Here is a 12,264-nt window from a genome sequence, read left to right on the forward strand (position 1 = left end):
GGCTGTGGTGTAGGCCAATGGCTACAGCTCCAATTCAACCCCTTGTCATGGGTGCAGCCCTGAAAGACAAAAAAAAAAAAAGGATATTGTTTCTGTCTCATATTGTTATACTCGTCCTTCGACTTTGGAGTCATTGCATCGCCTAATGTTTGTGTGACATTGGGTATGTGAGTAAAACTTGCTGTGCCTCCGTGTCTTGACCTGCAGAATGGGAAGAGCAACCTGAATCTGTCCACGATAGACAGTCACGATAGCCTTGGGTCCTTGCATCCTGTGACAAAACCTGATTCCACTGCAGGAAGGAAATCAATTAGCCCTCAGATCGCTGGGCTGTGCCCCTCTGGTGGTGGGGGGCAGGGAGGGGGAGAGGTGGAGGGAGACGGTGGGGGACGGGGTGGGTGGGGAAGAAGTAAGAAGAGAAGGAATCTCAGTAAACCTCTTAGCCTGTGACAATGAGGCCAAAGCGGGCTTTTATGAGAACCACATTTGAGCCCTGGAATAAAAAATAAGAGCAACATACTTTAAAAATTATTTATGATTTTAAGCACATGAAAGGCGTATCATGTACGCAGGGAGGGCGTAATGGGGAACAGCTGGTGAACATGTGTCCTGTCATTTCGGGGGCTGTTCCTAATTCTGCGATGTCCAAGAATAACAGTAATAACGACACGGCTGCCGATTGTATTAATAATAATAAAGAGGGTTGGGGTGCCTCCCCCGAACCCCAAAGAACATAGGAGAGGAGCCCAGGTGGCTGGGCATTGGGGCTGGAGAGGAAACTCCAGCCCGCTTCCTTCTTGGGGACCACGGGGACCGTCCAAGGATCAAAGGTTTGAGCCTGCGTTGCAGGTCTTGGGAAACCTGGGTCCCAGGGCCGGGTTTCACCACTGGCACTGGCATTTCCCTGCCGCTCTGAGTCTCAGTTCCCATCTGCTGGGCAGGCCCAGCGTGCAGAGTCTTCATGGACCCTGATGACATGGGGCCTGCGGGATCTGAGGGCTGGGCACGCTGCCGAGTGTCCCGTGTGTGGAGAGCTCGTCCTCATGGCACTGTTTCTGCGGTGCGTGGCACACTCACCCCGAGCTCAGCGCCTGGCCCTGGGGAGACGCCTGGCCATGCTTGTGGTGTGAATTTTTCATTAAATGTGTAAAGCCATGGACAGTCCTTGAAAAGCCATTTAGGCAGGTTCTGTCTTTCATGGTTGGGTCCGTGGGTCTGGAGCAGCTCAGCCTCGGGCTGATTATCCCTGCAGCCGAGTGGCCCTGAGGACTCTACCCACCGCCCCGCGCCTGGTGCTCTTCTGTGCTGGCTGCTGGGGATATGGGCTGTTGTCCCCCTGTAGATGGCTCTTCGCCAGTGCCACCTTCCTCAGGGCCATGCTGCCAGGTGCTTAAGGGGACCTGCTGAGGATTCTTGGTGATACTGTCTCCCCCAGGTACACTGTCCCAGGAGCTTGAGTGGCCTCAGTCTTCTCAGTGCAGGGGGCGTGCTGGGCTCCACCTGGTCCCCCTTCCTGCCTTACGGCCTGGAGCCTCTCTCAGGGCTGGGAGCTGCGGAGAGCCCAGGACTCACCTTGCTTATTTCCTGTCACCCAGGAACTTGTCGCTGCCCAACGTCCAGTATCTTGAAAATGGCCTTCTTTGTCTGGGCAGCTGTGACAACATACCACAGACTGGGGGATTGTGAACAACAGTGCTTCACTTCTCACCGTTCTGGAGGCTGGATGTCTGAGACCAGGGTACCAGCCTGGTTGGGGGAGAGCCCCCTTCCTGGCTTGCAGCTGACACTTTCTTGCTGTGTCCTTACACATGGAAGGGGAGAGGGAACTTGGCAGGGCCTCTTTTATAAGGGCACCAATCCCGGAGTTCCCGTCGTGACTCAGTGGTTAACGAATCTGACTAGTAGCCATGAGGACGACGGTTCGATCCTGGCCTTGCTCAGTGGGTTAAGGTTCCGGCGTTGCCGTGAGCTGTGGTGTGGGTCACAGACGTGGCTCAGATCCCACATTGCTGTGGCTGTGGTGTAGGCTGGCAGCTACAGCTCCGATTAGACCCCTAGCCTGGGAACCTCCATATGCCTCAGGTGCGGCCCTAAAAAAAAGACAAAGAAAAAACCGAAAACCCAAACATAAGGGCACCAATCCCAGTCATGAGGGCACCACTCTTATGACCTAGTCAGCTCCCAAAGATCCCACCTTCCAGTAATCATCACATTGGGCATTAGGATTTGGGGATATGAATTTTGTGCAGACACAGACGTCAGACCACAGCCACTGAGATGTCATGGTTTTGGTCTGGGTGTTTTGCTTGGCTCACGTGAGGAAATCTGGTCCCTGTTACTCCATCGCAGTGGGAAGTGGAAGTGCCTCAGTTCTCTCTTTAGTGATGAAGAACCTGAGAGGGAGAGTGGCTGCCCGATGTCACACAGCTCTTCAGCATCAGCAAGGACGAGGGAGGATGCAGGTCATTCACTCAGTAGACATTATTGTGCTCCTGTTGTGTGCCAGGCATGCAGGACGTGCTCCCTGCCCTTCAGATGCCCACTGTCTGCTGGGGAGACAACGTGGACCAGAATTAGAGAAAAGCACGGCAAACTTAATGACACAGGTGTTATTTCATAGGATGCTAAGGAAGCATAAGAGGAGGTGAGCGGCTAAAGGCGGTTTCCTGGAAAGGCGGGTACTTGAGTCTGGTGGAGAAGTGATTCAGTGGGGGGGGGGTGAAGTTCTAGGAACAGGTACAACACGTGCAAAGGCATAGAGGCAGGAGGCAGGTCCTTCGCCCTCCAAACTTAGTGTCCTTGGTATGTGCCATGGGGCTGCCCGCTGTGTTTTATTGTGGGTGTGTGCCAGGCTGCGTCTGCCAAAGCCCCTGCAGTCTGGGGAGTGCGCCATGGTGTCAGCCTGGGCACATGTGCGGGGTCTCTGTCAGGTGGAGGTGGCCGTGAGGTTCTGGTGGGATTCTGGCCTTCTGCATCATCGACATTTTTTCCTGGCAGTAGATGATGATATTCTATTATTTTCAGAGGCTTGGAGCACCCCTGTCCCATCAGGGAACAGTCAGCATGTCTCCTGGCCCTTCCAAAGACATGCCACAGACCGCAGTCCCTTTAGCCCGATTCTCTAGTGGGCTCTGCCCTTTGCACTGCCCAGAGGAGGGGCAAGAACAGCGTGGTGGTTCTCAGCTCACCTCCTGCCAGGACAAGGCCCTGAGGCCACTACTGGGTTATGAATCCCCACCAACTGAATACAGGCTCTCCGGGCCTTGGGGGTTGGCGTGGGGGCCCTGGCACCTGTATAGCTGGTGGGGACAGGTTGGGAACCTTTCAGCTGGCCAGTGGCTTTGGGGCTTGCTTTATTCTCTGGGCTGGTTTCTTTCTAGCAAGGACTGTTAGCTTGTGGCTGCGCTGTCCCCAGCCTGGGCTGCCATCATCCATATGGCTTCCCCAGAGACTGATCATCCAGTCATGCAAAGATTGGGGATCATTTAGACAGTAGCCTGTGGAGACTATGATGGCGAGGCGGCTGGACATGAATCAAATAATCACTCGAATAAATGTAAAGATCACAGCTGTGATAAATGCTGTGAAAGAGAGGAATTTGGGCCCTCGAGATGCCATGAAGCTGGGGCTTGATCTTGTCTGAAAGCCAGGAAAGACTCCCCCTAGGAAGTGACCACTGAGTGAGACCTTAGGTGTGAACAGAAGCTGGAGAACAGGGAGGGACGAGACTAGGGTGCAGAAGGCTGAAAAAAACCGAAAGGGGGAAGTTGCTTTCGTGGCTCAGCAGTAAGGAACCAGCTACTATCCATGAAGATGTGGGGTTGATCCCTGGCCTCGCTCAGTGGGTTAAGGATCCAGCATTGCTGGGAGCTGTGATGTAGGTCGCAGATTCGGCTCGGATCTGGCGTCGCTGTGGCTGTGACATAGGCTGGCGGCTGCAGCTCCATTTCGACCCCTAGCCTGGGAACTTCCATGTGCTGCAGATGCTGCCCTAAAAACAAACAAACAAACAAAAAAAACAAACAAATTAAAAAAAAAAGAAGAAGAAAGAAAGAAAAGAAAAAAAAAAAAAACATCAGGGGGCCAGTGCTTGGGTGCAGTGAGCAGGGGACTGTGGGGCAAGGAAAATGCAGAGATGTTTACACGACCCCACCGGCTGTGTTGAGAATTTCAGTGTTTATCGTAAGAGCAGTGGGTAACAGTTGAAGACTTTTTTTCAGGGAAGGGGCATGAATAGACTTTTGCTTCAGAAACATCATTCTGGCTGCAACTGGAAACTGAATTAGCAGTGGACAAGAGTAGGCTTGCCAGATAAAATCCAGGATGCCTAGTTACATTCAAATTTCACATAAATAGTGAATTCCTTTTTTAAAAAGTATATCCTAAATATTGCCCAGGGCAATTTAGTGTTCTCGTATAAGTAGATTTATAGTGTATGTATGCCCCAAATGTTGCATGGTTTATGCTTACATTAAAAACATTGTTGTGTTAAAAATTGTTTCAGGAGTTCCTGTCATGGCTCAGTGGTTAACGAACCCGACTAGGAACCATGAGGTTGTGGGTTCGATCCCTGGCCTCACTCAGGGGGTTAAGGCTTCCATTGCCATAGGCTGTGGTGTAGATCACCCATGCAACTCAGATCCCACGATGCTGTGGCTCTGGTGTAGGCAGGCAGCTACAGTTCCAATTAGATCCCTAGCCTGGGAACCTCCATGTACCTCGGGTGTGGCCCTAGAAAAGACAAAAAAAAAAATTGTTTCATTCAAAATTAAAATTCGTTTTTTACCTGAAATTCCATTTAACCAGACATCTTCCATGCTTGTTTGTTAATTCTGGCCCTTAGGCCAGAGGTGTGGGAGGCCAGTTATTGCTGTGGTTGAAGGCTCCTTAGACTAGGAAACCAGAGGTGGACGTGGAGAAAAGTGGACAAAGAAGAAATACCCTTGGTCAGTCCAAGTGGATTGTTCTAAGGCATCTGGAACATATATCAGCTTCTGTCCTGCCCTGAAACTTGAATTGCCACGTGTGTGCCATTTAAAGATGCACATTTACGGGTATGCTGAGTACACTGCAGTCTCAGGGCAGGACACTCGCCCATTCAGAACCTGCCCTAGATGACCTCTGTGACGTGTTGGGACAGGGTGAGGGGGGTCATCTTCCTGCCCTGGAGGTGAGCTTTCTGCATCACGGTGACCAATGTGTGTGGAGGAGGGACTTGGCAGGAGTGTCAAGAGCTTCATGATGGTAGAGGCAGTTGTGCAGGTTGCGCACGGCTTTTCCCCAACCATCCGCTTGTTTCAACAAAGGAAGGGGTGGAGTACAGCAGTCAAGGTCCCAGGCCCTGCCCAAGGGGTCAGATGCTCCAGCATTTATGATCTGGTGGACACGCTTGTGCTCTTGACTGAGATTCTTAACCCCTCCTGGTTTTGCAGCACATTTTTACGATTAGGACTGAGGTTCATCGAGAGCCAGGCGCATAGGAGATGCTTACGGGATGGTCTATGTTCCTAGAGCTTAACGATCCCCTCGTTTCAGAAGGCTGGCTCCTTCTTCTTCCTGCACAGCTCCATGGGATTTGTTTCTTGATTCACAGCTCGGATGTTGTCCCCGTTCATACCGTTTGCAGATTAGGTGCCTTGCTCAGCCGGCTCTCCGTGCGCTGATCTCCTTGCACCTTTCTGCCTCCATCAGCACTATCCCCCCATCAGAACCCTGAACGCCAAAGAAACCAGGCCATTCAAACCCATCTTACATCCAGCTTGAGCTTTTCTAGTTTTGTGTTTGCTTGGAAGGTCTTTGCCCGTATCTGTTCAAGCCTTATTCATGAAAAGTATTTATAAGGTAATTTTTTTTTTTGGTCTTCTTGCCTTTTCTAGGGCTGCTCCTGTGGCACATGGAGATTCCCAGGCTAGGGGTCTAATCGGAGCTGTAGTTGCCTGCCTATACCAGAGCCACAGCAACACAGGATCCGAGCTGCGTCTGCAACCTACACCACAGCTCACGGCAACACCGGATCCTTAACCCACTGAGCGAGGCCAGGGATCGAACCTACAACCTCATGGTTCCTAGTCGGATTTGTTTCTGCTGTGCCACAATGGGAACTCCTGTGGATACTTTAAATACCAGTGATTATCTTGGTACCAGCTCTGCTTTACTCAAGGCAGGTGCTCAGTAGGTGTTGAATACTTGGAAGGCAGACTCATTTATTAGATATTTCCTAAGAGGGACACAAGAGAGGTGATGCTGGATGATCACTTCAGGGTGTGGGTGACACGAGTTAAATCCAAACAGTCACCCAGTAGCATCCTCTGTGACCTTTGTCTACTTCTCCCCTTTCTGAGCCTTAATTTCCTCAGTGTAATAGGAGAATAATTACCTGCCTGGCTGGGTTGTGGGGTCCCTTGGAGCTCATTTGTGTAACACACGTGATATGATGACTGTTACACAGTTGGTCTTCTGTGATGTTATACCAAAGCCATAAGGACGTTTGGGCTCCTCACTGGTTTCTCTACACAGGTCACCCCCATTCGCACAAATAATTGGAGGGGTGCACAACCTTGAGAAAGCAACGGAGGAAGAGAAGGACCGCTGCTGGATCTGAGCCCCCGGCCACTCTGGCTGCGAGTCCTTCTCCTCTGAGTGTTGGGCGTGGCCTCCTTTTCACACTGGTGGCTTTGCCTTTTCGTAGATGTATGAGATCAAGTCAGAAGGCAGCATCGCCAAGACGTTCAACAAGATTTTGCAGAAGCTGAGCTCACCCCTGAAGCCCCGGGTCCCGGAGCACAGTAACAGCAGGATGAAAAACCTCTCCTACCCGTTCTCCAGGGAGAAAATGTACCTGTGAGTATTGGCGCTGTGGGGGGCGGCTGTGAGAGAGGATGGGAAGGGCCATTCAGTACCATGGGTGTCTCGGTTCACCCTGGGGCTGGGAGACCGGAGGGGAAGCACGCCCTCAAGGTGGAATGGTCTCTACAACCTGCCTCTGAATGCCCTTCCCTGAGCGAGATGAGCTCAAAAATAGCTCCTACATATTCACCCAGCAGCTTCTGGGGAAACCTGCCATTGTAGTCATTTCTGTGAAGGATGGAGAACCAGGGAGCAGACAGCCAGGAACCCTTGGGTCAGATACTGCTGACCTTCTGAGGGGGCACCCCTCTGCCCGGTTCCCAGTCTAAGAGGGTTTCAACCTGTTATGATGAACCAGAGAGACGGTGGACAAAGCTGGATTCCTGTCCCCTCAGCTGCCTGCTTGTGCCCTTGCTGATTCTGAGACCCCCCTCCCTGCACAACGCCCCCCCCCCACGAGAGGGATAAGGTCTTGTCTGGGGATGGCCCTTTGGGAAGCCTTTGGAAGGGGCCGTCATGGGCGGGAAGTGGGTGGTGAAGCAGCCAAGCACTCATTCTGTTTTAGGAGCCAATGAGAAGATCAGACTATCAGGAGTGATGAGAGGGAAGAAAGGGCTTAGGAAGGCAGAGAAGCTATAGGATCTGTCCCTTTGGAGGAGGTGTGGCATCAAGGGGCTGCATTTTTTTTTATTCACTGGGTACCATCTCCTACTGGGTACCATCTCCTGCCCGTCTTTGTCATGTTAGATAACAATTCTGTACACGTGTGTATGCTCCCTCATTGAACTTTCACCCCCGAACGATTCTCGTACCCATTCTGGTCACCTGTTCTAATGCGTGTGTGTAGGGGGGTTTCCTGCACCACCAAAACAGTCTCCGATACCAGCTGGATGGCCTACAATTCAATTTACTTCTGACACTATTTACCTGGAAATAGCATCGGGTTTCCCAGCTGGGGGCTCAGTGTCACAAGGCTGCCCTCTGCCTCAGATGCCTAAGCAAGGCCAGGTTGTCCCCTGTGCTTCTGACCAACTCATTACAAATCAGAGATTCCCACGCCCCCCCCCCACCTTGGGTTGGATTAATTTGCTAGAGTGGCTCACAGAACTCAGGAAACCAATGTATACTCGCTCGGTTACCTGTTTGTTGTACAGGGTGTTTAAGGGTGTGAATCCACAGCCACATGCAGGGACACACAGAGCAAGGTCCCAACAAAGGAGCTTCTTCTGTCCTTGAGGAGTTTTGGGCTCACCATGAAAGCCTTCTGACTCACCAGCTGAGAAGTTCTTCAAACCCCATCCTTCTGGGTTTTTATGGAGGTTTCATTCCATCGCCATGGGGATCAAATCCTTGGCCATTGGGGATGGATTCAACCTCCACTCCCCGCTCTGCTCCCAGGAAATCAGGGGATGAGTCTGAAACACCTTCAATCCCAGTGGTTTCCCTGGCGACCAGCCCATCTCTAGGGGATTTCCAGCATCAGTCACCTCAATATCATAAACTTGGTGGAAAAAAAAAAAAAACTTGGTAGTTGAAAGGGGCTTGTTATGAGTAATAAGACACGTGTTTCGCCTTGATGGCTCTTGGTGACCAGATGGGTATGAGAATCGTGAGGGGGTGAGAATTCAATGAGGGAGCATGTGCACGTGTACAGAATTATTATCTAACATGATTTCAGGAACGGAGGATAGGAGACCAAATACCGTAACAAAAGATGCTCCATTGCTCTTATCACTCAGAAAATTCCCAGGGCTTGGGGAGCTGTGAGCCAGGAACCGTGGATGGAGACCAATATATATAATTATATATATATTATATATTTATATATGATATATAAACTATATCATAAATCACAGTATCACACCCTTCTTGTGAAGTGGCTGTCCGGATGGAACTGTCCCTCCACTGTAGAGAGGAACCCAAGGTCCAGGGTCTGTCCCAGGTCATGCAGAAGTAAGTGGCATGTTGACTTCCTGGCCAGCTCTACTTTTGGTATCCAGTACGTCCTCCACGTCTCCCCTTCCCTGGGGCCCTTCCTCCCCAGTGTGGAATCTGAACTGTCACCTCTCACACTCTTCCATCCACTCAGCTTCTGTGAATCAGTTCTTGGAGTTCTGTTGTGGCTCAGCAGGTTAAGAACCCGACTAGTATCCATGAGGATGTGGGTTCAATCTCTGGCCTTGCTCAGCGGGTTAAGGATCCAGCATTGCCTCAAGCTACAGTGTAGGTTGCAGGCTGTGGCATAGGAGTGCAGCTCCAATTTGACCCCTAGCCTGGGAGCTTCCATATTCTGCAGGTGTGGCCCTAAAAAGCAAAAAAAAAAACAAAAACAAAAAACAAAAACCAAAAACCAAAAAACACCCAGTTCTTAACACCCAGCCAAAGTATCCCTCCATCCTCCATCCTCTGAGTTTCCTTAGCATGGTCTCCATATGGTCACATCCTGCTGTGCATCAATTATTTAGAAACCCCTCCCCTCCAGTGGGTGGGCTCCGGGGGGCCAGGGACATGGTTCAGGCATTTGTGTGCCCTGAAAACAGTTGTACAGGTGTTTTTTTGAGTGAAGGGTCAACACTTGAAGTTTAGAACAGATACAGGTCTTTCATGATTAGGAGTTTGGTGTCTAATTAATGTAACAACAGCGACAACATGAAATGAAAACTTGAAAAGCAATTATACACCAGCATCTTGAAACTATACTTTTTTGTTGTTGTTGTTGTATTTTACTGTCTTTGTTCATGCACAGGACTCCTCTTTACATACTTTATTTTTTTGTCTTTTTATGGCTGCACCCGGAATATGGAGGTTCCCAGGCTAGGGGTGAATCAGAGCTGTAGCTCCTGGCCTATATCATAGCCACGGGGAATGAGGGATCGAGCCGAGTCTACAACCTACACCACAGCTCACGGCAACACTGGATCCTTAACCCAATGAGCAAGGCCAGGGATCGAATCTGTGTCCTCATGGATGCTAGTCAGATTCATTTCCGAGGAGCCACGACGGGAACTCCCCTATATATTTTAATTTTTACACCTTGGTAAAATAATTTTCTGTTGTTAAGGTTTCATGACTATAATTTCCAGCAGCTGCATGAGAATCTGTCCGTCAGGTTTTGGAATTGCTCTTGGCTCCATAATCTTTATTATAAGTAACTTTGTAATGGACATTTTTATTCATGGAACTTTTTTCTGCTGTGGAATTTATTTTCCCGATGCTACAGTTCTATGATAAGTTTTCAGAGTTACTGGGTTCAAAAGAGCATAAACATTGTGAGTATGTGTGTGCCTGTGTGTGTGTGTGTGTGTGTGTGTGAGACACCCTTTGCTGTGCTGCTTTCAGAGGTTTCCTCCAGGTCTGGGGTGACAGTGGTTCCAGGACAAGGGTCGTGGAATGAGCTGACCTTCTGCTTTCTCCTTGTCTCCAGGTACAACATTCAGGACAAGGACACCTTCTTTGATAACGCCACCCGTAGCCGCATCGTAAGTAGACAGGGTGGTGGGCTGGGGAGGGACTGGGGGGGGGGTCCCATCACCCTTTGCTTGGAGTTGCCTAGCAGCTGGGAGGGGTATCCAGAAGCTTTCCATCCCACGAGCCGACAACTCTCTCCACTCTCGTTTGGAGAGGGGTGTCTCCACCCAGGCCCTTCTCGGAATCACAAAGTCAGGGAATGTGGACGCTGGTGGGGCTTTTGGCTCATCCGGTGACTCCTTTGCTTGAGAGTTGAGGACACAGAGGTTCTGAGATGCAATGCATTGAAAAAATTCAGGCAGATCTTTTGTGTCCAAATGAGGGCTCATTCATTGCCAGACGGCTGTGTTCCCTCCTGTCATTTTCCAAAGGAGGCCTGGGCATTTATGCTGCAGGGAAGGCAGGAGCGGGCCACTTGGTCCAAGAACACGGTTCCCAGCCTGGGCAGTAGGAAGTCGCCGTTCTTCTCCTGTCCTTTTGCCTTTTGACCTCAAGGTTTTGAATGTTGCGGGCTGGTTGAGTCGCATGTAATCTGCGTTTGGCTTGTGCCCTGCGGGCCCCAGTCTGAGTTGGAGGGCGGCTCTGTTCACTGCTCTCTTTATCCCCGCCCGCTCACCCGGAGAGCGTCCAGCCCGTGGACGGAGTGAGAAAGAGGGGTCCAAGGAATGCAGACCACAGTGGAAACAGGGCAGCGTGTTTCCATGGATCCCTAGGAAAGAAGTCAGCAGGAGGAAGAAGAAGGGTTAGGTGCCTTTAGGGACTTGCAAGTAAGTCAGCAGGGTGACGAGACGGGCAGGAGGGAACAGGTGATGGGGGGAAGCTGCAGAGCCTTTCCAGGTCATGCTGAAAACACGGCCTTGATGCTGCTTGCAGGACAGGCAAGAAGACACCTCAGGTCCCCTGGCCTAGGGCTCTAGGAAGATTTAACATGGGCATGTGATTTCTTTTATCTTCTTACAGGAAAAACAGCATCAACCTCTCATTGTTTCAGCTGATGCTGTTACAAGCTATTTATTTGTCCCCTGGGCTTGGGTCCCATGCCTGCGGGGGCATTACGGGGTGTTGCAGAAATTACCCAATAATTGCAAAGTGCTTGTACAATAATAGATGGCCACATAAATACTGTTTTTAATTATTATGGCTGTTGATTACTGCACTGCATCGTAAGTGAGTTCAGCGTTCTTGGGCCCCATTCTGCTGGCAGTTATTTATTTACCACCTCTTCTAGGTCTGTGGCTGGAACGTGGGGGTGTGAAGGACGATGGAGTTACACATCTTTTCTCGTTCTGGAAGCTTCTTCCTTTCCCTCCTGCCCTTTCCCCAGTTCATCCCACACTGTGACTGGGAGAAAAGAGCCTTGAGTTTTGTCTCAGACTTTAGTCCGAGGACTTTGGTCCGGGCCCCTTACCCGCATCTGTAAACATCTCCCCGTATCCCCTTCTCTGAGAGTGTCTGGGCAGCCCAGCTGTGAGCTCCCATGCGGACTTCCTCACTGGGCGACCCCTTAGAGCTGGGCGCGGTCTTGGGACCCTTGGAGGGCACCAGGCGGCCAGCAGGTTTACGCACTGCCCCCCACCCCCTGCCCCCGAGTCCTGCTTCTTTGGCTGAGATCCCCTCAGCACCCACCGTCAGAGGCTTGTGGGCCCATTAACATGCAGTGGTCATCGGGCAGCAGCCTGGGATGCGGAGTCCTTGGGACCCACCCCGACTTGTGGGGGGGCAAGATGGGGACTTAGGGGAGAAAACAGAGAAGTGATAGCACCAAGGACCAAGATGCAAGGGTCCTTTTCCAGGTGATAGAGAGCTTTCATGTTTCCCTAAGGGGCTGGTTGCGGGCAAGGGTGCCCCCACTCCTTGTCACCTTCCTTCTCCTCTTCCTTTTGGCCCTCTAGAGGCCTGTGGGCCTAGGCTCCCCTTTCTTCCTGTAACCGCAATCAATTTATAGGCTTT

At 51.0% G+C, this 12,264-nt stretch overlaps 1 protein-coding gene across 1 annotated transcript in view; it reads left to right on the forward strand.

The window, feature by feature from the left end:
- The window catches only part of ANO2 (anoctamin 2), a 342,407-nt gene that overhangs the window by 93,513 nt on the left and 236,630 nt on the right, over window positions 1-12,264 (forward strand). Inside the window, 2 exon segments of the mRNA XM_021092435.1 lie at window positions 6,689-6,840; window positions 10,271-10,325. Coding sequence (XP_020948094.1) covers window positions 6,689-6,840; window positions 10,271-10,325 — 207 coding nt within the window.

The sequence above is a fragment of the Sus scrofa genome, chromosome 5 (genome assembly GCF_000003025.6).
Source record: "Sus scrofa isolate TJ Tabasco breed Duroc chromosome 5, Sscrofa11.1, whole genome shotgun sequence".
Classification (NCBI taxonomy): Eukaryota; Metazoa; Chordata; class Mammalia; order Artiodactyla; family Suidae; genus Sus; species Sus scrofa.